This window comes from Pipistrellus kuhlii, unplaced genomic scaffold, assembly GCF_014108245.1.
Source record: "Pipistrellus kuhlii isolate mPipKuh1 unplaced genomic scaffold, mPipKuh1.p scaffold_m20_p_24, whole genome shotgun sequence".
NCBI classification, from domain to species: Eukaryota; Metazoa; Chordata; class Mammalia; order Chiroptera; family Vespertilionidae; genus Pipistrellus; species Pipistrellus kuhlii.
In genome coordinates, this window is record NW_023425523.1 from 7,743,063 (window position 1) to 7,769,443 (window position 26,381).

Here is a 26,381-nt window from a genome sequence, read left to right on the forward strand (position 1 = left end):
AAAATTAAAAATGAAAAAGAATGCCGAAACCGGTTTGGCTCAGTGAATAGAGTGTCAACCTGTGGACTGAACGGTCCCAAGTTCGATTTTGGTCAAGGGCATGTACCTTGGTTTTGGGCACATCCCCAGTAGGAAGCAGCTGATCGATGTTTCTAACTCTCATCCCTCTCTCTTTCTCTCTGTAAAAAAAAATCAATAAAATATATATTTTTAAAAATGAAAAAGAAGAGGGACCGCAAACTCTGGAGAGACCTTGGTGTCGCCTTTCCCACCTGTGCCTGATGGTGTCCTGGGACTGAGTGCTTCCTTGAGGAACAGATGACATGATGGTGACTCAGAGGACTCTCCCGTTTTCCTCCTAGTCTATCGTTCAGAGGGCTGGGGTGGGTGTCTCCTTTACCACCCTTACTTTTATTTACTACTAATACGCTCAGTATCTGGGTCAATTCAACAATCACACACACACACACACACACACACACACCCCGTTTAACACCTCCCCCATCCACCACCCTCATCTGGAGAGGAAGGCGGTCCTAGCCGGCCCCAGTTGGCCACTTTATCTTCGGGTCCCCACCCCCACACCGTCTTTCGCTGCTCCTTCCAGGGCTGGGGCGGGTCTGGTGACTCTGACCTTTCATAAAGCTTCCTTTGGAATGCAGAGACTTTGCATCCCAGCTAAGGAACTGGTGATGGACTTTACCCTCCACGACCCACACCCAGCTAGCTTCTGAAGCCTGGGGGGAGGGGAAAGCTTCCCTGAACAAACCCGACTGCCAGCTGCATTTCAGACTCCTCTGTAACCCTGAATGCGTTCACAATAAACATTTGTTGAATAAAAAAAGCAAGGACCATATCCAGTGCCCGGCGACGTAAGCTAACTCACTCTCTTTTGTACACATCTCAGTGGCTACACTCCAGGAAGCCAGCCTTAACAGGTGAGCTGTTTAACCACAGCCAGTGTATTAGCAGTGCCTCCAGTCTGCTGACCTCCCCTGACTTGACTTTCCTGGGGCTGGATCCAACTCCTCCACTTTTAATTTATTTTATTTTTTTTAAAAAAAATATATTTATTTACATCCGAGAGGAAGGGAAAGGGAGAGAGAAACATCAATGATGAGAGGAAATCATTGATTGGCTGCCTTCTGCATGCCCCCCACTGGGGATGGAGCCCACAACCCGGGCATGTGCCCTTGGCTGGAATTGAACCTGGGACCCTTCAGTCCGTAGGCTGACACTCTATCCACTGAGCCAAACCGGCTAGGGCAACTCCTCCACTTTTTAAACAGTGGATTTGCAATCTGGGGTTGAGTTCCCTTCTCTTTAGAATGAGGATCATTCCTATTCCATGGAAACTTACATCCCTCTTCCATGGAAACTCCATGCCCGGTTCCCATTCATTCCACAGATACGAACTGAGCTCTAACACGTACCGAAACAACAGATCCCTGCTCTGGTGGGGCTTACTGTAGGACAAAAGACAAACGATGTCTATGAATTATTTCTAAGACCGAGTTACATAATCTGGAAGGAGATACATACTATGGTGAGAAAGGTACAAGGCGGGGAAACGGTTTGCGGAGGCCAGGGGGTGGGGAAGCGAGTTCGAGACCGGGTTCTGGCACAGGTTGGGGAAAAGGGAGGCGAGCAGAGTGAAGGAGGCTCCGATGTTGGGGGACCGGGGCATGCTTTCTGCAGAAGCGACGGGAGCGCAGGGTGGTTTACGCGAAGGTGGGTGCAGGGCGGAAAGGGGTTTGGACAGCGATCGCGGCTGAGAACGCGGGAGGCCGGGAGCTGTTCTGCAGCGGAGCCCGGAAGATGCTCTGGCCTGAGGTTCCCGGGATGGAACCCGGGGCCGAGGAGCGCCTTGGGGGGCGGGGGGAAAACCCCTAAAAAATGGCCTCCTGGGGCCCCTCGCCCTCCCCCTCCCGCCGGCCCACGTGACCCAGCCCGCACCTCTCCCGCCCACCCTGGCTGGCGACCCTGGGCCGGGGTGCTGGAGGCGGCCCCACCCTCCGCGGGAAACGGACCAATCGGAGGAAGGGGAGGGCGGGGCGCGCGTGGTGACGACCAATGGGGGTGGAGCTCGGAGGGGAGTAACAGGTTGGTGGGAAGGGGGGTGAAGAGCAGGCAGTGTCCAGCGATTGAGGGGCGGGGGGGCCCCCCGGAACCGCGAGTGGAGCTCTGCCCGAGCCCGAGCCCGAGCCGAGCCGAGCCCGAGCCCGGGAGCGCCGAGCTCGGCGGGGGTGAGTGAACCGGGTCGGGACAAGGGCACCCCGAGGGGCGGGGGTCCGGGCGATCAGAGCCACCTCCCTCCGGGGCACAGGTGCTGAGTGGGAGACGGGTTGGGGGGGGGGGGGGAGGTCAAGGTAAGGTGGGAGTTCTGAGTGACAGCTGGTCCCCCCTCCGGGGTGCAAGAGGCAGGTGCCTGGGCGGGTGCCAGGTGAGGGAGGGGCGCCTGAGGCGAAGGTTATGCCCAGGACAGAAAGGCGGTTCAGAGCCAGGATCTCTCCGGAGATCAGATGCCCGGTCCGGTCCCAACGGCAGGCTTTCTGGGGGGAGCCTGGGGTGCTGGGGGGGAAGGAGTTCGGCTTCGTGGGGCCAGGGGCTCAGAGTGGGAAGAAGGTGCTGACACCCCCTGGCTTTGGGATGGCCCTGAGGTGTGGCACTTTCTCTAGCTAGCCACCTGCAGGTGAAGACGGTCCCAAATAAGCCACACTGAGGGGCGGGCCATGGTTCCCCCCCTCCCCTCCCCTCCCATCTCTGTGCTGGTGGGAAACTATTGAAGGCTGTCCTCTGTGCTTTCATGGCAGGAAGGATTTCTCCTTCTTCCTCTTGAAAGAGTGCCCTCCTAGGAAGGGTATGCGGAAGCAGGATCCTCAGGCCTGCAGAATGTCTGGAACGATTCCTTTCTCATGAGGCCTCTTTCCGGGGCCAGTCAGACCCTGCCCCCCGAGCACAGGTACCTTCTCCCGCACTTCCAGGGGGGCCCTGGGGTGGTGTGTGGGAGCCTAACCCGTCTCCTTGGTGCCTGTCGAATCCTGAGTCCCGTTCCTCCCTGGAACCACACTTGACTTCCCTGACTCCCAGGACCATGGTGGCTCTCGGACTGGCAGTCAGTAGGCCCTGGCGATGCCGGAAATGGACAGGACTCTTCAGGGGACCTCAAGACGAGGGGAGTTAGCACCTCCAAGCCTCCAGCTGGAGGAGAGGTGCCCGTGGGGGCCCCGACAAGATTTAGGGAGGCAGATTCCCTTGCCTTGGGCAGGAAGGAAAGGGAGCCAGAGCCAGCCAGCCTTCGCGGGGCCCCTTTGATGCCCTGCCGGAGGAGAGTTGTCGTAATTGGGAAATAATTAGCAACCGCTATGTGGCCTCCACGCGCCCCTGCACCCCTTCTTTCATCCCGGATGTTGGGGACTCGGGGGCTGGCGCTAGGGGACTGATTGATAACCCAGCGATTTACAGGACCCTGGGAGGATTCTGGCTTCCTAGAACCCTTCCCTCCTGCCTTCCCCAGGCGGACCTCTGTGGGAGGTCAGAGGGGGACAGGGCTGCTCTTCCTCATGTGGGGGAGGGGAGAGCTAAGGTCCAGGGAGGAGGTCGAGGTAAAGAACGTGGGATCAGGAATGCCCCTTTGGGGACCTGAGAGGGAGGAGTAGAGAGAGGCAGTCTTCCTGCCACACACGGGGCTGGCCTTCCCCAGGTGTTCAGTGCATCTGCTCCTCCCGCCCGTTCCCTCTCGGCATTCTGCCTCCTCCTTCAGAGCCTGGGCCTTGGCGTCTCTGTGAGATAAGAGCCTGTGGGTTTTGCCCCTCAGCCTCCTCTGTGGTGTGGAGTAACGCAGGTCTGCCTTCCTCGCTGCCAGTGGAGTCTCCCTGGCCCTCCCTTTCCCCTTGCCTCTCAAACCAGTCCAGCCAGTTTGCAGGGGCCCAGTTCCTCATTGTGTTCCCCCCCACCCCCCACCCTACACTGGCCAAGCAGCTCTAGCCTGGCTCTCAGGTTTCGGCCTTTTTAAGTGGACCGAGCCAGGAGTCCACTTGCAGGATTCTTTCTGGATTCACAGGGAACCTCCTTATCTCTCCGCATACACCAGGGGAACTGTAGGAGCTGATTGATCAAGGTCACGGAGCTGTCCTTGGCTATGTTGGCCATTTGCTTTCCTTGTTACTTCCGAGGGGAGTCTAATCTCTATTCCAGTTCTCCCGTTTTCCAAATGGGCTAACTCTGTACCATCTCACTTATTCCCCAGCCCTGGTATATGGGATGCAAAGTCTCTGCATTCCAAACCACCCCACCCCCACTTCCGGCCAGTAGGGCAGAGACCCTGTCACTCCTCGTTGGGAGCCAGACTTTGGGAGCCAGACGCTGTGGCTGGGCCAGAGGGGATGGAATTGGGGCAGGGCAGGCTAATGAGTAACTCTGGGGGAAGTGGCTGTTTGGTACCAGGGCAGTGTCCTTCCCCTCCGTCCAGACCAGAAGGACAGAGGCAGACCCATGAAGCTTGAGGCCTGGTCTCCTCCCAGAGGACAGTGGGTGAGGAATGCCTGGGGCCCAGGCCAGGGGCGGGAAAAGCAGGGCCAGGCCTCTATCTGGTGAGAGTGAAGGCTCTGCCCGCCATCCGTGTTGCCTGGCGCCAGATCACTGTTTACCTGCCTCTGGGGCTTACGCAAGGCTCTGGAGCTGCCCAGCGCCCTGGCCCCGCCCTGCCGTCCTCTGTAACCGAAGGCGGATAGGTTTCGGGTTTTCCATGTTGAATCATTTAGAGCCTTGTGTTCTGACCCAGCCCAGAGATTCCTTCAGCCCTCCTGGCCCCTGACCTGTCACATGTCCCGGGACTGGAGGTGTGCGAGGTGAGGGACTCGCTGGGGCCTGTGGGTGCGGTCGAGGCTGCCTCCCAACAACTTGGGGCTCTGAGCAGCGAGGGGCTGTGCACTGTATCGAGCCAAGCCCGGGAACTTTGTGACCTGGATCTGGACGATCAGGAGATGGATGTCCTGGCAGGGTAGAGCTGTACGATGAATAAATCATGTGAGTTCTGAGAGTTGGCCGTCTAGGCACATCTTGTTCCAAAATTATGGCGGAGTGGGGCAAGGAGACCAGGCCAGGAAGAGGTCTTGCTCCGAGGGCAGACGAGCAATGGCTCTGAGGAACCTTCGGGCAAACCCCACTGCTGTGGAGGCTGCCTTGGTTGAAGGAAGATACAACCTTGAACAAGTCGTTACCCACATCTACCATGTGACAGATCCTGGGGACACGGGAGTCAGCCAAGAGCCATGTTCTTTTGCCTTCTAGGAGTCTACAGGCTGGTGGGGGGACAGACGGAAAACGGTGAATCGCTGTGATAAATACCTAAAAATGAGCTGAGGCAGACTCACTGAAGGACACTGGTGGAGCAGATAGCGTGGTTCTGAGCTAGTCTCTGAGGAGTGGTTAGGGAAGGCTCCTCTGAGGGAGTGACACCCACCTGTGAGCCAGGTGACGCCAGGCAGTCCTGTTGGAAGGACCAGCGCGTGCGCAGGCCACTGTGTTGTCGGCTCTGTGACAGGCATATGCTGCTATGGGGCGAACTCATGTTTAATATCTTGATGTTTTTATTCAAGCAGGACCTAAGTAAATAAAGCGCAAAAATAGTGAGTGTATAACGATACGTTTTTTTTTAAAATATATTTTATTGATTTTGTACAGAGAGGAAGGGAGAGAGATAGAGAGCTAGAAACATCGATGAGAGAGAGTCATCGATCAGTTGCCTCTTGCACACCCCCCACTGGGAACATGCCCGCAACCAAGGTACATGCTCTTGACCGGAATTGAACCTGGGTCCCCTCAGTCCCCAAGCCGACGCTCTATCCATTGAGCCAAACTGGTCCCGGCACGATACGTTTTTACAGTTGTATACACCTATGGAATTATTGTCTAGACCTCATGCGGTATTATCGTTATACCCATTTTAAAGATGAGGAAACTGAGACTCAGAAAAGTTGTGATTGGCCCAAGGTTATATACCTCCAGGGAAGAGCAGAGCTAGGATTCCAGGCCAGATTCTAACTCTAGTCCACTGCCTTTTCTACTGGATGAGTGGTTTGGAAAACGTGTCCCTTTGCCTTGTGGCTTCTTCTCTTATTTCATTTCTTTCTTCTTCTTCTTCTTCTTTTTTTTTAATATACTTTATTAATTTTTTACAGAGAGGAAGGGAGAGGGAGAGAGAGTTAGAAACATTGATGAGGGAGAAACATCGATCAGCTGCCTCCTGCACACACCCCCACTAGGGATGTACCTGCAACCAAGGTACAAGCTTTTGACCAGAATCGAACCTGGGACCCCTCAGTCCCCAGGCCGATGCTGTATCCACTGAGCCAAACCGGTCAGTCCATATCTTACTTGAATTCCAATATCTGAGTCAGATAAGACCTTGGTGCCTGAAGCGTGGAAGACCAGGGCCCTGGGGCTCATTGATGGACTTGAAGGTGTTCAGTGAACCTCGAGATTCTGTGGTGAAGTTTGGGTGGGCTGTCTCCTGGGGAGGAAGTGGGGGCACGACAGGGTATTGCTTTCATTATTTTCTCTAATGAGGTCTCAACACTGAAAAAGTGTTGAGGTTTATTTTCCCCCCAGTAAGGGGCTCCTTCCTCCCGGTTCCTTCCTCTGGTGGGGAAGGGCCTAGAATGCTAGGAATGCTCTTCCTTCTGCAGGAGACTCCCTCCCTCCAAGCCCTTCCTCACCTGGAGGGTGGCCCTACCTTCTCTCCCAATGTCCTGGGCCTCCCGGCCCTTCTACCAGCCCCAGGAGAGCCCTTGCCAAGTTTCCTTGGCCCAGAGCTCCCCTGGGAGGTGGAGCCAGGTCTGTTTGTGTCTTTGTCTGGCACGTTAGAGGCCCCTCCTCCCGGATTGGTGCAAGGCTCTGGTGGAGATTAGCAGAAGCTGGAGTTCTTATTCACTGCTCCTCCCCGAGTTCCGGGAGCCGGAGCACACCTGCAGGACATTCCATTCGCTGACTCTGAGCTTGGGCAATGTGGACCGGGCAGCTGGCTGTAGGTGGGCTTGGCTCTGGCCCTCAGGCGGACAAGTCTGCCTGTCCTGGGGCCCCTCAGACTGGCACTCTCACATGTCATCATTATTTTTAAAATATATTTTATTTATTTAAAAATATATATATATATATTATTGATTTTTTACAGAGAGGAAGGGAGAGAGATAGAGAGCTAGAAACATCGATGAGAGAGAAACATCGACCAGCTGCTTCTTGCACACCCCCTACCAGGGATGTGCCTGCAGCCAAAGTACAATACATGCCCCTGACTGGAATCGAACCCGGGACCTTTCAGTCCGCAAGCCGATGCTCTATCCACTGAGCCAAACCTGTTCCGGCTTTTATTGATTTTTTACAGAGAGGAAGGGAGAAGGAGAGAGAGTTAGGAACATCGATGAGAGAGAAACATCCATCAGCTGCCTCCTGCACACCGGCTACTGGGGATGTGTCCGCAACCAAGGTACATGCCCTTGACTGGAATCGAACCTGGGATCCTTGAGTCCGCAGACCGACGCTCTATCCACTGAGCCAAACCGGTTAGGGCTCTCACATGTTATTTACGTTTGTTGTTTTTGTTGTGTGTTTTTTTGTTGTTACTTTGTTTTGTTTTGTTTTGTTTTTTGATTAGGCAACACATCTGCCTGGTTCCAAATTCAAAAGGGACAAAGAGAGATACACAATAGAAAGCCAGTCATGTACCCATCCCCTGTCCCTAGCTCTTAATACTCCCAATCCAGATACATCACTGCTGTCAGCTTAGGCATCCCAGAAATGGCCAGAAAACCTTGGGGTTCCCCTGCATTTGAAATGAGCTGAAGGCCTGGAGGCCCCACTCTTGCATTCGGATGGAGGTGTCTGTTAGGCAGGGCTTGTGAGAAATGGAAATCTTCAGGAACTGGGAGTGGGTCCAGCGGTGTGTGTTTCCATAGGCCTCTGAGATGCTTCTGCTGCTCAGGTCAAGTATGAGAACCACTGTCTTACTCGGAAGGAACGGACAGGACCATCTCCCTCCCAACAGCCGGGAGAGGAGGTTTCTGGGTGTCCGCTGACATGCTCTCCTTCGTCTTCCAGGACCCTTCCCGCCCATGGAGCAGGCCTTCGCCATGGCTGAGCCCCGGAGCCCCGTGGACCACGGAGTCCAGATCCGCTTCATCACAGAGCCAGCGGGCACCCCGGAGGCGGGCGCCCTGCGCCACGCGGGGCGACGCCCGGCCAAGGATGCGAGAACCAGCAGCTATGGGGTCGCCGTGCGTGTGCAGGGCATCGCCGGGCAGCCCTTCGTGGTGCTCAACAGCGGGGAGAAAGGGGGCGACTCTTTCGGGGTCCAAATCAAGGGGGCCAACAGCCGAGGGGCCCCGGGAGCCCTGAGCCCCGACGCGGAGTTCCCTGAGGGCGCCTACTCTCGGGCCAGGGGCCGCCGCCTGCAGGACAGCATGTCCGACGAGGAGCCGGGGGGCCCCTGGGACGGTCGGCTCCTGCGCTCCCAGTCCCAGGCCTCGCTGACGGGCCTGGCCCCTGTGGGTCCGGGCCACAGGAGCACCAGCATGCTGGAGCTGGCCCCCCATGGAGCTCCCGCAGGGAGCACCATTGACACGGCTCCCCTGTCCTCCGTGGACTCCCTCATCAGCAAGTTTGACAGTCGCCAGGGGGGCCAGGCCCGGGGCCGGACCGGCCGCCGCATGCGTTCCGTGGCCCCCGAGCAGCGCAAGCGGAGCCAGAGCCTGGACAACCGGCTCCCGAGGGACCCCCTGGAGCAGCGGGAGCGCAGGTCCCCCAGCCCCTGGGGCCCCAACGGGAAGCGTGACGACCACGCGGGCGGCTTGAGACAGCCGGCGCCGAGCCAGAACGCGCCCGGCGGGCTCAGCCGTTCCCGCCAGACCCAGGACTGGGTCCTCCAGAGTTTCGAGGAGCCTCGAGGGAGGAGCCAGGACCCTGCCATGCTGCAGGTCAGACCCCACCTCTCTGCCCCCAAACCCTGGCCCCTTCTCGGCAGGCCTGGCCCAGGCCCTGGGGCCCCTTGCTGGTTCAAAGGACCGAGGGCGGGACGTTTCTACCTTTTGTCTTCCATCTTTTCCATCCACGTGGGCACAATCAGAAAGGAAACAGAGAGCCGAACCCGGTGTGACTCAGGGGATAGAGTGCCGGCCTTAGGAGTGAAAGGTCCGGGGTTTGATTCCGGTCAAGGGCATGTGCCTTGGCTCCGGGCACATCCCCAGTAGGGGGTGTGCAAGAGGCAGCTGATGGATGATTCTCTCTCATCGATGTTTCTAACTCTCTCTCCCTCTCTCTTTCTCTCTCTAAAAAATTAATAAAATATATTAAGAAAACAAAAACAAAGACATAGAAAGGAAACAGAGCTAACTGTAACATCACCATTCCCAAGCATAGATCAAGACCTTCTGTGCCTCAGTCACTGGCATTGGCTAGGGCCGGCGGGTGCAGGAGGCAGGCTCCCACCCATGAGTGGGGGAGTGATTTTTACCCTGCCACAAAGTGAAGCCCATTCTCATAGCAAATCGTTTACACACGCTGACACATTAACTGTCATTGGTGCAGAATTACTGGTGGCACAGCTCACTGCCCGTTGGGATCTGCTTGTTGAGGAAAAGCTGGTTTGCAGCAGTAGGGAGAGGAGTATCCTGCCACCTCTTTACTTGACTTCAGGGTCAGGGTCAGGGTTCAAGCTCGTTCATGCTTGAAGGGCCTTGTCTCCTCATGGCCACATCTGGCCTCTGGCTTAATATTCCTATGTCTTAGGGTTTACTCTTTTTTCGCAGTTCAAATCCACTCCAGACCTTCTCCGGGACCAGCAGGAGGCAACCCCACCGGGCGGTGTGGACCACGTGAAGGCCACCATCTATGGCATCCTGAGGGAGGGGTGAGCCGGACCCCCCTTCTCCTCCTTCCAGCTTCCTTCCCCACCCCCATGCTCTTTATCCTAACTCCCCTCCCCTTTGCATCTGCCCTTTCATCCCCCAAGGAGCTCAGAGAGTGAGACATCGGTGAGGAGGAAGGTCAGTTTGGTGCTGGAGCAGGTGCAGCCTCTGGTGGTGAGTGGCCTTCTCGTGGTTGGGAGCAAGGGTCAGGGTCAGGGTCAGGGCCTCTTGGGCCTCAGGATCTGGACGTGGGCTCACTTCCTTCCCCACCATGTCTCCGGCAGATTGCTGCTCCGGCTTCTGCTAAGTCCCTGGCAGGGCAGGGCGAACTCACCCGGAAAGTGGAGGAGCTACAGCAGAAGCTGGACGAAGAGGTGAAGGTGAGGAGAGGGTAGAGGCACAGGAGGGAGGAAGAACCACTGAGGGGAAAACCTTAACCTGGGCTGGCTCCTCCAAAGCCTGGGAGAAGCGCTCATGTGTCCTGCGAGACAAGAGTGTGTGCTAGCCCTAACCGGCCTGGCTAAATGGATAGAGCATCGGCCTGCGGACTCAAGGGTCCCAGGTTCGATTCCAGGCAAGGGCATGTACCTTGGTTGCGGGCACATCCCCAGTAGGGAGTGTGCAGGAGGCAGCTGGTTGATGTTTCTTTCTCATCGATGTTTCTAACTCTTTCTCCCTCTCCCTTTCTCTCTGTAAAAAAAATCAATAAAATATATTTTTTAAAAAAGAAAGAAAAAAAAAAAAAAGAGTGTGTGCTAATCCCAGCAAGGATTTCTGGGCTTCCCTAGCACTTAGACAGGAAGAGCACATTCATCAGGAGTCCAGCTACTTTTCATTCCATTTCCTCTGGCAGTTCCCATCCTGGCTCTGCCACTTAACTGGCTGCATAAATCTTGAGCAAATTACTTACCTCAGTTCTTTTCATCATCGTCATAATGATGGTGGTAATGGTAGCTGTCATGTATTAAGTGTAATTTTTGTAGTAGGTGCTCTCCTGGCTTCTATGTAATAATTACAGTGACCCTGTAAAGTAGGCATCCTGGGCTTCTTTTTATGGTGAGAAAATGGAAGGTCAAAGGGGTTAAGTAAATTGCTCAAGGTAGTAAGTTGCAGAGAAGACATTTAAAATCTCAAGTTAATGTATTCTAACGTCTGTGTACTCCCCCTGTCCCCCCTCAAAAATAAATAAATAAATAAATAAATAAATAAATAAATACTGCTTCCAACTTTTCCAGTATTGCCTGTATGCTGTTGGTGCTCAGTAAGTGGTGGGTTGTAACTCCCTTTGTTTTCTGTTCAGTGTCGGAGTTAAGTGGTGAGCTGCGGGTCAAACTAACCGTTTAAATCCCGGTACCCTCCATGGTTGGGGTTTGTAACACCCCAGGCAAGTTCTTGAACTGCTCTAAGCCTCGATGGCCTTGACTGTCAAGTGGGGATCACAATCGGAGTGTATCAGTGATCTACTGCTGTGTAATAAGTTACCGCAAAGCTGAACAGCTTCATGCAAACATCTCCCAGAATTGTCTGAGGGCCAGCATTTGGGAGCAGCTTAGCCGGGCAGTGCTGGCTCAGAGTCTTTTGTACTTGAGGTTCCATTCAAGGTATTGACTGGGGCTACAGTTATTGGAAGAGTTGACTGGAACTAGAGGATCTACTTCTAAAAGGGGCTTCTGTGGCTGGTGGTTGGTGGCCTCAGTTCCTTGCTGTGTGGATCTCTTCGTAGGGTTGCTTGAGCGTCCCTACAATACGTCAACTGCCTTTCCCAGGAGCGAGTGACATAAGAGAGAAGGAAGCAGCCATGCCTTTGTATGACCTAGTCTCAGCAACTACATGTCATTCCCCCCTTTTCCTACTTGTTAGAAGAGAGTCCCTAAGCCCGGCCCATGCTCAAGGGCAGAGGCTTCTGTTTGAAAGGAATGTAAAAATAAATAAAAATAAATGTGTGATGTGTTTTAAGCCATCACACACACCAAGGCTTATTCTGAGGATTAAGTGCAGACAATCTGCATGCATCCCCCTGGTACAGAGCCTGTTGTACAGTGAGTGTCAATAAATCTTAGAATTCCCATCATTCCCAGTCCTTCTCAGAGGCTTTCCCTGCTCTGCACCCGCTTTCCTTTCCTTTTCAGAAACGGCAGAAACTGGAGCCATCCCGGGTTGGGCTGGAGCGGCAGCTGGAAGAGAAGGCGGAAGAGTGCAGCCGCCTGCAGGCGCTCCTGGAGAGGAGGATGGGGGAGGCCCAGCAGAGCACTAAGGAGTGAGTGCATGGGAGGGTTGGGGAGGCTGTATGGGGCAGTGGTTGGTGTTAGAGGCTGCCTGTGGGCAAAGGGAGACAGGGAATTCTCCAGAAGCTGAAAGGGGCTGGCAGAGATGGTGTAAAGATAGATATGAGTGACCTCCTTCTTCCCCTTCTTTATCGGTAATGGTGATGGCGTATGCGTTAGGGTACCTGGTTTGCCTCTCTGCCTCAGGCTTTTCACCTGTAAAATGGGGTCAATGATAGTACCTCTCAGGATTGTTGTGAGGATTCAGACATTCATTCAACAGATGTTTTTGCAATGGATGCCGTGTGATGCATTGATCTAGAGTCCTGAGGTACATCAGTGAACCACACAGAGGAAGAGCCCTGCTTTTCAGAAATGGTTTTCTAGTGAGAGGTAAACTGTAAACAATAAATATATTCTAAAAAATAAAAAAAAAAAAAATATATATATATATATATATATATATATATATATATATATATTTTACAGAGAGGAAGGGAGAGGGACAGAGAGCAGAAACATCGATGAGAGAGAAACATCAATGAGCTGCCTCCTGCACACCCCCTACTGGGGATGTGCCCACAACCAAGATACATGCCCTTGACCGGAATCAAACCTGGGACCCTTCAGTCCACAGGCCAGCGCTCTATCCATTGAGCCGAACTATCTAGGGCAATAAATATATTCTTAAGTAAAATTTTCATATGTGAGAAGTAGAGTAAGTTATAGCAGATCAGAAGGGCCAGGTTATGGGAGCAGGTTACATACAGTATTAAATAAGGTATTTAGGGGAGGTATTTGTTGTTGTTAATCCTCACCTGAGGATATTTTTTTCCATTGATTTTTTTTAAAGAGAGTAGATGGAGGGAGGGAGAGAGGGAGAGAGAGAAACATCCATGTGAGAGAGACACATTAGTTGATGGCCTCCCACACGTGCCCCAACCGGGCCAAGAACTGAACCCGTAACCCAGGTCCACGCCCTTAACTGGGAATGGAACCCTTCACTCTGCAGGCCAACACTAACCATTGTGCACACCGGCCAGGGCTAGTCGAGTTCTTGTTAAGATTTGGACAAAGACTTGGGAGGTTTCAATGAAATCATAGATGTAAAGTGTTTAGAAAACTCTCTGACACATAGTGCTCAACAATGTGGTCTGTTGTTCACGATCAGGCTCCAGAACATGAAACTCCTCCTGGACCAGGGTGAGAGGGTACGACAGGGGCTGCAGACCCAGGTGATGGAGCTGCAGGACAAGCTGAAACAGGCCCAAGGTCCTGAGCCTGCGAAGGAAGTGCTGATGAAGGTAGGGAGGTGGGCTGCGGTCCCCAGCCCCTGCTTCCTTTCAACTAGAGCAGTGTTTCCCAAAGTGTGGTACGCGTACCCCCAGGGGTACGGGAAGAGTTTGGTGGGGGTACGCGTTGCACCGGGGTTTGGTGGGGATATGCACTGCACCGTGCTTAGCTGCGCCTAATTCTGTGTTCTCATGAGTACGAGGGGTACTCAGCGTTACGGAAATTATAGAAGGGGTACGCATATGTCAAAAGTTTGGGAAACACTGAACTAGAGTATCCTCAAAGTATGGGGGTACTCCTCAGGATGCTCTCAGACAGACCTAACAGAGCCCAGAACGGTGGGTTCCCCTTAAGCTTCTTGGAGGTCACGGAGCACCTGGGACCATGCCTAACAGATGATAGGCACTTAGCAAAAACGTTGTGATGGACGGAATGAATGTCTAGGCAGGTGGCTCCTCACAGGTGGTCATCTCTGTACTGGCACTTTTCGCTTTCCCAGGACCTGCTAGAGACCCGGGAACTTCTTGAGGAGGTCTTGGAGGGGAAGCAGCGGGTGGAGGAGCAGCTGAGGCTGAGGGAGCGGGAACTGACGGCCCTGAAGGGGGCCCTGAAGGAGGAGGTGGCCTCCCGGGACCAGGAGGTGGAGAGCGTCCGGCAGCAGTACCAGCGAGACGCGGAGCAGCTTCGCCGGAGCATGCAAGATGCAACCCAGGCACGAGCAGGGCCAGGGAAGGGCGCTACCCCGGAGGTCTTGGGTATTTTTAGATTCTTCGTGGTTGCGATGGGACTCCCCCAAAAAGACACACGGGAGATGGAATGAAAAGCTGGGTCAGGAAACCTATGGTGGCAGAAGCGGGCGTGCGGGTCGGGAGTACCAGAGGGCGTGCAGTCAAAGCTCCGTGGGGAAGTAACGGGAGGAGGCTTCCTATAGGTCAAGGGTGGGGAACGCCTGGCCCGTGGGCCATGTAAGTCCCGCAAAACCATTTGGTCTGGCCCCACCGAGGCATTAGGAGTGAGTTAATGAAATGTTTGACCAAATAGAGCAGGCTGATATTTAAGTTGATCATTTTGTATGGCACGTGAATGATATTGTGCCATATCCAAATAGTTATTGTCAGGGAAAAAAGGTTCCCCACCCGTGCTGTAGATGATGGAGGGGTGTAGATAATGACTTGGGGGGAGAACCTTCCCTTGGGGGTTTCACCGGGTGTCGGGCTGTGCACCCTCTGGGCCCGAGCCTGCCCTTCTGCACGCTCACTGGTTTGACGTGAACTCTCCCGTCTAAGCCTTCTGGTCCTCTGACTCTCCCCTTCCTCAGGATCATGCAGCCTTAGAGGCTGAGAAGCAGAGGATGTCGGCCCTGGTGCGGGGGCTGCAGAGGGAGCTGGAGGAGACCTCGGAGGAGACAGGGCATTGGCAGAGCATGTTCCAGAAGAACAAGGAGGAGCTCAGAGCCACCAAGCAAGAGTAAGGACCGTGCCCCTCTCTCAGGAATACACATCTGTGATTCTCCTCATCCACATCCCACTTCCTTCCCACTCATGTGGCGCTCTCTGCTTCTCAAACTGCTATTGTTTATATCCAGCTTCCTCCCTCCTGAGACTGGGTACTCAGTGCATTAGCCTCCAGGAAGGTGGTTTTCATGGTGCTGCCAGCCTCTCCCAGGCAGATGGCCTGACCCTGTCCCTTTTCCCTTTCGATTCACCTGTCTGGGCTCAGACTCATGCAGCTGCGGATGGAGAAGGAGGAGATGGAAGAGGAGCTCGGAGAGAAGATAGATGCCTTGCACAGGGAATTAGGGCAGGCCCGAGCCAGTGCTGGAGATTCTCGCCAGGCAGAGGAGCTCAAGAAGGTATCTGGGCGTTGGGGGCAGAAGGGAGGGTTGGGGTGTTAGGAGCCTGCCTCATCTATCCACGAGGGTCCCCACATGAGTGTGGCTGTCTCCCTTTTTGGTTTGCAGGCCCCATCCTGCCTGCCCCGCCTTATTTCGTCCCAGTCTTTGACCCAGCGGGGCTGGCTGGTCTCACTGAGTATAGAAGTTTCTAGTGGAAAGGGCTCTCAGTGGCCAGGCTGAATAATATATTAAGAGGCTGCTGGCTGCTTCCCAAGAGACCTCATGCGTAGCGGCATTTAGGTGGATTTGAGAAACGTCAGGGTCATTTTTTTGTGTGTGTGCAAGTTTGGAAACCTAACTTGGCCACATAACAAGAGCTGCTCTCTCTCTCAGAGGGTACTCATTAACTGTATTTGTCAAACAAACGTCAGAGCATCCGTTTATTGATTTACAGTGAGAGTACTGGACTGGAATACTTGCATTGGCACGGCCAGCTGACCTACAGGGGGAGCCACGTGGCAATTTGAAAGCTGCGTAGAGTAGAGAATCTAGGCGTAGAATTACATGTTTTGTCATATATGATAGTTTATAAATGTTAAGGGCATAAAATTGAAGTAAACACAAATCATATTTTTTTTCACATTCCTAGAACTAGTTTATAAAGGATAAGAAAGCAACTCATTGTTTTGGGTGCTTTAGAAACTTAGAAAAGATTTTCATTAATTCTAGGGAACTGACATTTATGGTCTCCGGAGTTTCCTTGTAGGTCTACATTCACTATGCTGGCTTCAAATGCTATACAAGCAGGTGCTCAGTTACTAAGTATTAATTAATCAATGCTTACACATCATACCACACTTTACCATAAGACTGCTTAATTGTAGTCAAGGTAATCATATTTTTAAAGGATAATTCTCCAGGTACATAAATGCCTGGGCTTACCACAAAATATTTGGTGGAGAAAAACATAATAAAGATTAACCAAATATATTTGGTGGCTGTGAAATCAAAAGTATTCTTACATTTTTAAGATATTTAATTTAAAATATTGTTATGGCCCTAACTGGTTTGGCTCAGTGGATAGAGCATCGGCCTGCGGACTGAAGAATTCCAGGCTCGATTCCAATCAAGGGCATGTACCTTGGTTGCGGGCACATTCCCAGTAAGGGGTGTGCAGGAGGCAGCTGATGGATGTTTCTCTCTCATCAATATTTCTAACTCTCTATCCCTCTCCCTTCCTCTCTGTAAAAAAAAAAAAATCAATAAAATAAATTTTTAAAAAGTAAATTATTGTTATGAAGTGAACAAGTATCAAGGATAGTCTAAAATCTGTTCACTATATTAGTTGACGTAGTGAACCTGGGCATTCCTTTGGACACTCTCAGTTGATACATTATGCTGGAGAAAGCTAAAAAGCAATACCTAGTATTTAACTTACCTCATACATTAAGTATATTTTATCAAGTATGTAGCCAATAAACAAAGTATACATTAGGAAAACAGTCCAATATACACCAATAGACAACATGCTATTTTTCTTTTTCTTTGTAATTAGTTTCTCACATTGAAGACTTATATAACCTTCCAGCCTAATTACAGTATTGTCTGAAGTCGCTAGTAGCTAATGAATTAGAACCAGAGATCATGTTTTAATTTTTTTTAAAAAGAAATCAGGGCAGCACCAGTAGATATGTGCCACATATTTTGGTTTTCAAAGTATTTTTTTAACAGAGAATCCTTTTTTATCCATACCCTCATCTAGTCTCATTCCACATAATTTTTAAAAAATATACTTTATGATTTTTTACAGAGAGGAAGGGAGAGGGATAGAGAGCTAGAAACATCGATGAGAGAGAAACATCGACCAGCTGCCTCCTGCACACCCTCTCCTAGGTATGTGCCTGCAATCAAGGTACATGCCCTTGACCAGAATTGAACGTGGGACCCTTGAGTCCACAGGCCTGGCGCTCTATCCACTGAGCCAAACCAGTTAGGGCCCTGCACACGTGTTTAACGAACGTGTTTTCAATGCTCTTGGGCATACACGGGGTGTGGCAAAAGTAGGTTTCCAGTTGTTTCTACAGAAAAGATGCAATGCTTAGTAAATAATAACGCAAGAATACACTCTGGTGTTGCACATACACCTGTGAACCTACTGTTGCCGTACCCTGTGCGTGTGTTTTTTCAATTTTCAATTTCTGGGTCCTACGGTAACCCCATGGCTCGCTTTTTGAGAAACCACAAACCACTCTCCCGGGCAGCCACACCAACTGACACTCCCTCCATCCCGCAATGCATGGGAGTTCAGTTTCCCCACATCCCGGTGTCCCGGCTGGCCTTCTGGTCCTACTGCCATGCCCCTGCCCTCCCAGGAGCTGCGGCGGACACAGGAGGAACTGAAGGAGCTGCGGGCGGAGCGGCAGAGCCAGGAGGTGGCCGGGCGGCACCGGGAGCGGGAGCTGGAGAAGCAGCTGCGGGCCGAGGCCGACCGAGGCCGGGGGCTGGAGCAGCAGAACGTCCAGCTGCAAAAGACCCTCCAGCAATTGAGGCAGGACTGTGAAGAGGCTTCCAAGGCAAGGGGAGTGGGCACAGGGCTTAGGAGGTGGAGGCGGAGGGGTCTGGAGGGCTGAGGAGCCAGAGGGCCTGCAAAGTTACCTGGCATGGGTACGTACCGACCGGCTCCTTGGTCCTCGGTGTGCGGTGGTGGAGGCCGCCAGGATCTGGCACAGGGAGGCCAGGCTGTCCCTGGTGCCTCCCGCTGCGGCTCTGTAGGGGGGTGGGTTTCTCAGGGGAAGCCAGCCTCTGGTTGGCAGCAGCCCCTCCTGGAAGTCCGGTTTCGTGGCCCCTGTGTGGGGTGCTTTTCTCCCGGGCGTGGACGGGAGCCTTGAGCCGTGGGGTCTGAGCCGCCCCTCTGCACGGCCGCAGGCTCAGATGGCAGCGGAGGCAGAGGCAGCAGTGCTGGGGCAACGTCGGGCAGCAGTGGAGACGACGCTTCGGGAGACCCAGGAGGAGAACGACGAATTCCGAAGGCGCATCCTGGGTCTGGAGCAGCAGCTGAAGGAGGCGCGGGGCCTGGCGGAGGGCGGGGAAGTGGCGGAGGCACGGCTGCGGGACAAGGTGCAGCGGCTCGAGGTCAGTGCCTCCGGGGACCTTGCTGGTTTCCTGCCAGCCCTTCCTCCTCTCGTCCCTCGCTAACTACTCAGCCATAACTTTTTTTCTTTTCCTTTTTCTTTTCTTTTATATTTTTTATTGATTTTTTTTAAAAAAATATTTTATTGATTTTGTATGGAGAGGAAGGGAGAGAGATAGAGAGCTAGAAACGTCGATAGACAGAGTCATCGATCAGCTGCCTCTTGCACACCCCCTACTGGGGAAATGCCCGCAACCAAGGTACATGCCCTTGACCGGAATCGAACCCGGGACCCTTCAGTCCACAGGCGATGCTCTACCACTGAGCCAAACCGGTTTTGGCTTTTTCTTTTTAAAAAATATATTTTTATTGATTTCAGAGAAGAAGCGAGAGGGATAGAGAGATAGAAACATCAATGATGAGAGAGAATCCATCCTTGATTGGCTGCTTCTTGCACACACACACACCTCCCCCCCTCACCCCCTTACTGGAGATCGAGCCTGTAAGCCAGGCATGTGCCCTTGGCCGGAATCGAACCTGGGACCCACCCTTCAGTCCGCAGGCCGATGCTCTCTCCACTGAGCCAAACCGGGCAGGGCTCAGCCATCACTTTTATTCTGCTCTTCGTGTGTTCCCTTTGCCTCCAAGCCCTCTGTTCGCCTTGCCGTATTTCCTGGAGTGCGTTTTGGTGTGAATGCCCCAGTCTTTGCAACGGCGTTTTTATCTCTTATCTCCCAACCTTTGCACGTTCTGTGTCTTGATTTTTATTTTTTTCCTACTTCCTCTGAGCCTGCTTTCATGGCTCACCCTTTTCTTCCTCTTCTCTCCCGTCTACTCACCTCCACATGGCTAGAGTCCAAGCTTTGCCTTCTCTCGGTCCAATCCCCCTGACCCAGGCAGAGAAGCAGCGGCTAGAGGAGGCCCTGAACGCAGCCCAGGAGGAGGAGGGGAGCCTGGCAGCAGCCAAGCGGGCCCTGGAGGTGCGGCTGGACGAGGCCCAGCGTGGGCTGGCCCGCATGGGGCAGGAGCAGCAGGCACTGAACCGGGCCCTGGAGGAGGAGGCGAAGCAGCGGGAGGCGCTGCGGAGGGGCAAGGCGGAGCTGGAAGAGCAGAAGCGCTTGCTGGACAGGACCGTGGACCGACTGAACAAGGAGGTGGGCAGGGGGCAGGGGGCGCCTCGTCTGGGCTCTGGGAGAGGCCCAGCTCCGTCAGAAGCTTGCCTGGGGGGCCGGGGGGATGTGGGTCAGACTGTGTGCTGTCTGCTTTCCTCAAGTTCATTGTTGGGGGAGGCCAAGGTCAAATCTTCAGAGAGTGGCAATCCTTCCTGCCTCCCCTCAGTGCTTTTGCCCTTCTTCCCACACCCCATTCCTTTATGGTCTTTGATCCCTGGAAATGTCCCCTGGAACTCTCCGTTAGAACTCTGTGAGACATGAGTGTAAGACGCTTCAGTGGGAGAATTTTATATTGGGGGTAGCAGAAGGAGGGAGGAAGAAAAGGAATTAAATTGCTCCTTTTCAGCTAAGGCTGTCCTCCTAACCTCTTCCATGATAAAACTAGAGCAAACAACTAGTATAGTTCCTCAGTTCTGAAATGTGCATTTTATTATCTCTGAAGTTGAGTTTTGGCTTGTAACTGATGGTATGTCATAGTTCAATCGGCACATGTTTCTTGGTGGTAAACCCTTGGAATTTTGGGTGTGCTGAAATAAGGTTTATTGCGTATCAGGCACTGTTGTATGTATTTACATAGTTAACTAACTCCCCCAACAACCTTGTTGATGTAGGTACTATTATTATTCCATTTCACAGATGGGGAAACTGAGATCCAGAAAGGATAAGTGACTTGCCTGTGGTCATATAGCTAGGAGGTGGTAGAGCCAGGATTCGAACCCAGGCAATCTATACATGACTAGTAGCCATGCCAGAGTCCCAGGCCCAGGACAGAGCAAGAAAGGGCTGCTTCCGCAGGAAGGAAGCTCGGGGAGAGTCTTGGGAGCTCGGACCCAGGGAAGAATTGGGTCCTGAGAACGTCCTGTTCTGTGTGTCCCAGCTGGAGCAGATGGGGGATGACTCGAAGCAAGCCCTGCAGCAGCTCCAGGTCCAGCTGGAGGATTACAAGGACAAGGCCCGGCGGGAGGTAGCCGATGCCCAGCGCCAGGCCAAGGAGTGGGCCAACGAGGCCGAGAAGACCTCTGGGGGGCTGAACCGGCTTCAGGATGAGGTAGGAGCTGACGTGGCAGGAGGGTGGGAACCCTTCCAGGGTCCTTGGTTTGAAGGTCATTGCCTCTGAACGAAACCTGTGGCCTAGGAATGCTGGGAGACCCGGGTTTAGTGTCTAACCATGTAGAGCGACATACCGAGGTGGGGAAGGGGGGAGGGAGTGGTCTCTCCTAGGCACAGACAATAGGGATGCATTGTCTGTAGAGCAGGGATTTTCAAACTCAGATGGATATGAGAGCCACCTGGGGAGGTTTATAAAAATTCCAATGCTCAAGCTGCATCCTGTACCATTGAAATCATAATCCTTGGGGATCAGTAATCTTAAAAACTCCTCAGGTGATTCCAGGCTGTGCAGGAAGTTTTTAAACAAGAAACAAGAGGGACTAAAAAAATCATTTTGCTTTTTATTATCACCATACACTGGCAATTCTAAAAAAAAACAACAAAAAACTGCGGGCTGCTGCCACCCCTCCGTCCTCCCCTTCCTTCTCCGAGCGGCTGCATTTTCCCTCCTGCCCAGACCCAGAGGCTGCGGCAGGCCCTGCAGGACTCCCAGGCGGACCGGGACGCAGCCCGCCTGGACAAGGAGCTGCTGGCCCAGCGGCTGAAGGAGCTGGAGCAAGAGGCCCAGAACAAAAAGCGCTCCCAGGATGACAGGACCCGGCAGTTCAAGGGCCTTGAGGTGGGGACGTGGTGCCGGGGCCTCGTGGTGGTGGGAGGGGGGTGGGGAGAAGGCGGCCTGGGATCTGGCACAGGTGGGAGACCTGTGGTTCCTCTGTTCTCCCAATAGGGCCCTGGGGCTGCCCTATGAGCTGAGGTTTGTCAGGCTCCACTCTTGCCCCTGGATGCCACACCTGGTCAGCGGAGGGCACAAGTCCCGGGGTGGCTCTGGGCAGAGGCAGAGGCAGAGACCCACAGGCCATGGTGCTGAGTGAGAGAGAAAAGTCTGGAGGCTGGCCTTTGAGAAGGTCCTGATGGGCAGCCTGTTGTCCCTCCCCCACAGGAAAAAGTCTCGCGGCTGGAGACGGAGCTGGATGAGGAGAGGAACACTGTGGAGCTGCTGACTGACAGGGTGAATCGTGGCCGGGACCAGGTAACCCCTTCCTTCCCCTGCATCGGTGTCTACCTCTGAGCGGAATCTGTGGACTCAGCGTTCAGGGAGCATCCTGCGGCCACTCTGCCTCCCTTGGTTCAGCTCGGTGGCTCAGCGTCAGCTTTCCCCAAGTCTGGCTCCTCTCACCCACCCCTAGGTGGACCAGCTAAGGGCGGAGCTCATGCAGGAGCGTTCTGCTCGGCAGGACCTGGAGTGTGACAAGATCTCCCTAGAGAGACAGGTGAGGGGGGTCTTGGGGACGGGTCACGGGAGCGGGAAGGATGACCTTGGCAGGGATCAGAAGAAGGCTTAACCGTGGAGGCTTCCTGTCCCTCTCAGAACAAGGACTTGAAGAGCCGGTTGGCCAGCTCCGAAAGCTTCCAGAAGCCCAACTCCAGCCTCTCTCAGCTCGAATCCCAGAACCGGGAGTTGCAGGAGCGGCTGCAGGCCGAAGAGAGGTGAGATGGACCCGAATTTCCTCCCTCCCTCCGGACTCTTCTCCTCTGCTGCTCCCTCCATTTTCTGCTTCCGACGTGGCCAACCTGGCCTGATCTTTTGGGAGGACTTCTTTCTTGATAGAGAACAGAGAGAGAGAGTTGCAGAAATTCTAAAATGGGAATGATGTCTATCTTCCCAGTCCTTTGGATCTGCCCTGGATCCTCCCCAGCCTAATGGTGGGGCTCATGGCTGAGAGGCGTCTGTGGGGGCATGAGAAGGCCAAATCGGGGTTAATTTAGAAATGGCATCCCCCTACCCCGCTGCCGTCTTAGGGAGAAGACCGTGCTGCAGTCCTCCAACCGGAAACTGGAGCGGAAGGTTAAAGAGCTGTCCATCCAGATTGACGATGAGCGGCAGCATGTCAATGACCAGAAAGACCAGGTAAGAGCCATGGCCGGGGCCACGCAAGGATGCGGCCAGTAGATACTGCGTTTGCCTGAAGGCCAAGGTTGGTCCCATCTCGTGGGTCTTCCAAACGTAGACTTTTTTTGTATCAATGCAGAGACGTGACTGAAAGGACTGGATTGTAAAAGTTCTAGGAAGCACATGTGTTCATCAGTGTCTGCGATGTGCTAGCTTCTCTTTCTAAGCATCTCTCTCTCTCTCTCTCTCTCTCTCTCACTCTCACACACACACACACACACACACACATACCACACACATATTAACTCGTTTAATCCCCAGGGCAAACACGAGAGCTTAGGGAACTTGCTCATGGTCACCACATTTTCCGAGGGGCAGTGACCCCTTGTCAAGATTGCTACAGCCGAAACCGGTTTGGCTCAGTAGATAGAGCGTCGGCCTGCGGACTGAAGGGTCCCAGGTTCGATTCTGGTCAAGGGCATGTACCTTGGTTGCAGGCACTTCTCCAGTGGGGGGTGTGCAGGAGACAGCTGATCGATGATTCTCTCTCTTCGATGTTTCTAACTCTCTATCCCTCTCTCTTCCTCTCTGTAAAAAAAAATCAATAAAATATATTTTTTTAAAAATGATGGCTGCAGGGGAGGGTCCCAGGCCGAGTGGCAGCAGATGCTTTTCTGATGTGGGGGCTTGGTCTCCTTCCCAGCTAAGCCTGAAGGTGAAGGCTTTGAAGAGGCAGGTGGATGAGGCCGAAGAGGAAATTGAGCGGCTGGACGGCCTGAGGAAGAAGGCCCAGCGTGAGCTGGAGGAGCAGCATGAGGTCAACGAACAGCTCCAGACCCGGATCAAGGCTCTGGAGAAGGACTCCTGGTAATGGCCGCTTCCCTGCCCCTGCCCCATCGGGATGGTGGAGCCGGAAGGGGGCGGCTCTCCTGGCTGATGACCTTGAGGGAGAAGAGGATCTCTCAGATGGGACTTGGAAGCCACTTATTCCTGGCTGGAAGCCTAGATGATTGCCTTTTAGGATCTCAGCCTCTATTCCAGGGGTCTTCAAACTTCTCTCATTATGAGAATCACCTGGTGGAGGTGTTAAAACACAGATTCCTGATAGCACTTCTTATAGTTGGGATCCGGGAATCTGTGTTTTAACAACTCCACCAGGGGATTCTCATAATGAGAGAAGTTTGAAGACCCCTGCCATACCCCATCAGCCCAAATCTCTGCTAGGTGGGGGATGTTGGGAGTAGCTTTAGGTCTTAGGAGAATCGGGAGCCTCTTTAGCGTGAAAAGGGTGGCTGTCTCGATCTTCCCACCTCCCTCCATCACCAGTATTCCTCTCTCTGACTCAGGCGCAAAGCTTCCCGCACAGCTGCTGCTGAGTCGGCCCTCCAACACGAAGGGCTGAGCTCTGATGAGGAATTCGACGGAGTGTACGATCCTTCCTCCATCGCATCGCTGCTCACGGAGAGCAACTTGCAGACCAGCTCCTGCTAGCTCGCGGTCCACAAGGCCCAGAGACCACGCTTGAGGCCTGTCCTGGCCAGCCCTGCTTTGTCCTGCCTCAGATCCCTCATTCTTTCGGGGGACACAGTCATTCAGACCGGAGACAGGGAGAGGTGGTGATAAAAGGGTGTCTGTGCTGAGGTGGTAGACGGACTTTCCTTTTCTTCTGGAGGCGCGGGTATCTTAGGCTACCTGAGCCTTTACAGCAGCAGGATGGTCAGCAGACAGGTTGAGGGGGGAGTAAGCAGGCCAGGAAGGGAGAGAAATTGCCATGTATATTCTGTAAAGCTTTATTACTTTCGCCCTTAATCCTCAGGCTCAGGGAAATGCCCTAGGTTATTCCGCCACCTTGATTCCTGTCACCTGCTTCCCTCCCACTCTGGAGCAGGGTGTGGGGAACCGTATGGGTAATGGGCACGCTGGCGTGGCTCTACCCGCTCCTCGATGCTCCTCTTTGCACAGTCATGGGGCCCCTGTGGTAGACCCCCCCCCCCAACCCCACCTCTCAGTCCTATTTTTTTTTTAATCTTTCCTAAGCAAGTGGGTCCAGAAGAGCCTTTCTCCTTCCCTCTTCATCTTCATTCCCAAATCCCTTCTTTCTTCTCAGTGCCTTAGCCACAGCAAGAAGATAAGGATGCTCGTCTTGCCTTTGATACCTGCACATTCATACCTCTCCAAGGACCAGCCTTTTTCCATCCGGGGATTTAAAAAAAAAAATATATATATTTTATTGATTTTTTTATAGAGAGGAAGGGAGAGGGATAGAGAGCTAGAAACATCGATGAGAGAGTAACATTGACCAGCTGCCTCCTGCACACCCCCCACGGGATGTGCCTGCAACCAAGGTACATGCCCTTGACCAGAATTGAACCTGGGACCTTTCAGTCCGCAGGCCGACGCTCTATCCACTGAGCCAAATGGGTTTTGGCGCGTCTGGGGATCTTTCCTACGGCCCCAGTATCTGGTCAGGAGAGCTCCTGGCTTCTCTGCCAATGAGCCCCTCTGAGAGGGACTTTGGTGGCGCCATGATGAGATGGTGGGGCCTGGGTCAGGGTTTCCATCCTCCCTCCTCTCCCTCTGTGACTATGGACGTGTCTATAAGGTGGCCATACCTGGGAACACTGACAGCTGTCCACACAAGTCGACAAACACAAGGTTTCAGCCCTTCCACGTGGCCTTGCTTGTGGCTTCTCCGCCCCGAGGTGCCCATCCTCACTGGGGAACCAAAGGACCCTTGTCTCAGGAGCTTGGACCTGACACGGGGCTTCCCAATGGGCTGGAGGCCGACTCTTGGTAGAAACGGGAAGAGGCAATGGAGGATCTGTTTCCCCTTCGGGCTTTGAGGAGAGCCAAGCCCTGGTGGAGAGGAGCGAGGGAGATGATTCACCTCATTTTCTAAGTCTGCTCTGTGAGGAGCCTGGGGGAAGAAGGCTGTTTTCACCAATGACTTGTAATTTCATGATTTAAAAAAAAAAAAAAAATGTCCTGCAAATCAGATATTTTCTCCCAAACCAATTCAGCGTTGATTTTTTATGTTAAATTAACTATTAAAATTATATATCTATCCTGTAATCCTTGGCGTGTTTTCTCATACTTTTCCCTCGCTTACTTGGAGGGCCCCACATTAGGAAGAAACCATTTTATTTTATTTTTATTTTTTTCTAATATATTTTATTGATTTTTTTAAATAAAGTATGTTTCTCAGATTCTTTTTTCCACCCCAATATATTTCATTGATTTTTCACAGGAGGAAGGGAGAGAGACAGAGAGCTAGAAACGTCGATGAGAGAGAAACATCGACCAGCTGCCTCCTGCACATCCCCCACCAGGGATGTGCCCGCAACCAAGGCACATGCCCTTGACCGCAGACCGAAGCTCCACCACTGAGCCGAACCGGTTTCGGCTTTATTGATTTTTTTTTACAGAAAGGAAGGGAGAGGGATAGAGAGTTAGAAATATCGATGAGAGAGAAACATCCATCAGCTGCCTTGTGCACACCCCCTATTGGGGATGTGACCGCAACCAAGGTACATGCCCTTGACTGGAATCGAACCCGCGACCTTTCAGTCCGCAGCCCGATGTTCTATCCACTGAGCCAAACTGGTTAGGGCAGGAAGAAACCATGTTAACTGTGCTATTTAGAGGCTGAAGCTGGGTTTTTCTTGACCTCAGTTTTTAGAGGTCCTCTACAACAGATCAGATGGAACCTAGGCCACCGGAGGATTATAGCACCTTCATTTTCTCCTAAATAAGCTTCTGGGAATAGCAAGGCCAGTAAATGCCTT

At 53.1% G+C, this 26,381-nt stretch overlaps 1 protein-coding gene across 1 annotated transcript; it reads left to right on the top strand.

Annotated features, from left to right (window-relative positions):
- Positions 1–2,100: 2,100 nt before the first annotated feature.
- Positions 2,101–24,789, top strand: CGN (cingulin). Its single transcript, XM_036452902.2, has 21 exons — positions 2,101–2,246; positions 8,098–8,972; positions 9,804–9,904; positions 10,007–10,076; positions 10,187–10,282; positions 12,032–12,159; positions 13,338–13,470; positions 13,959–14,171; positions 14,778–14,926; positions 15,179–15,311; positions 17,666–17,866; positions 18,219–18,425; positions 19,320–19,577; positions 20,473–20,643; positions 21,163–21,324; positions 21,646–21,735; positions 21,893–21,976; positions 22,075–22,193; positions 22,506–22,614; positions 23,300–23,463; positions 23,943–24,789. Exons 2-21 carry the CDS (start codon positions 8,112–8,114, stop codon positions 24,085–24,087), a joined length of 3,594 nt encoding a protein of 1,197 aa, XP_036308795.1. The 5' UTR covers positions 2,101–2,246; positions 8,098–8,111; the 3' UTR covers positions 24,088–24,789.
- The last annotated feature ends 1,592 nt before the right edge of the window (positions 24,790–26,381 follow it).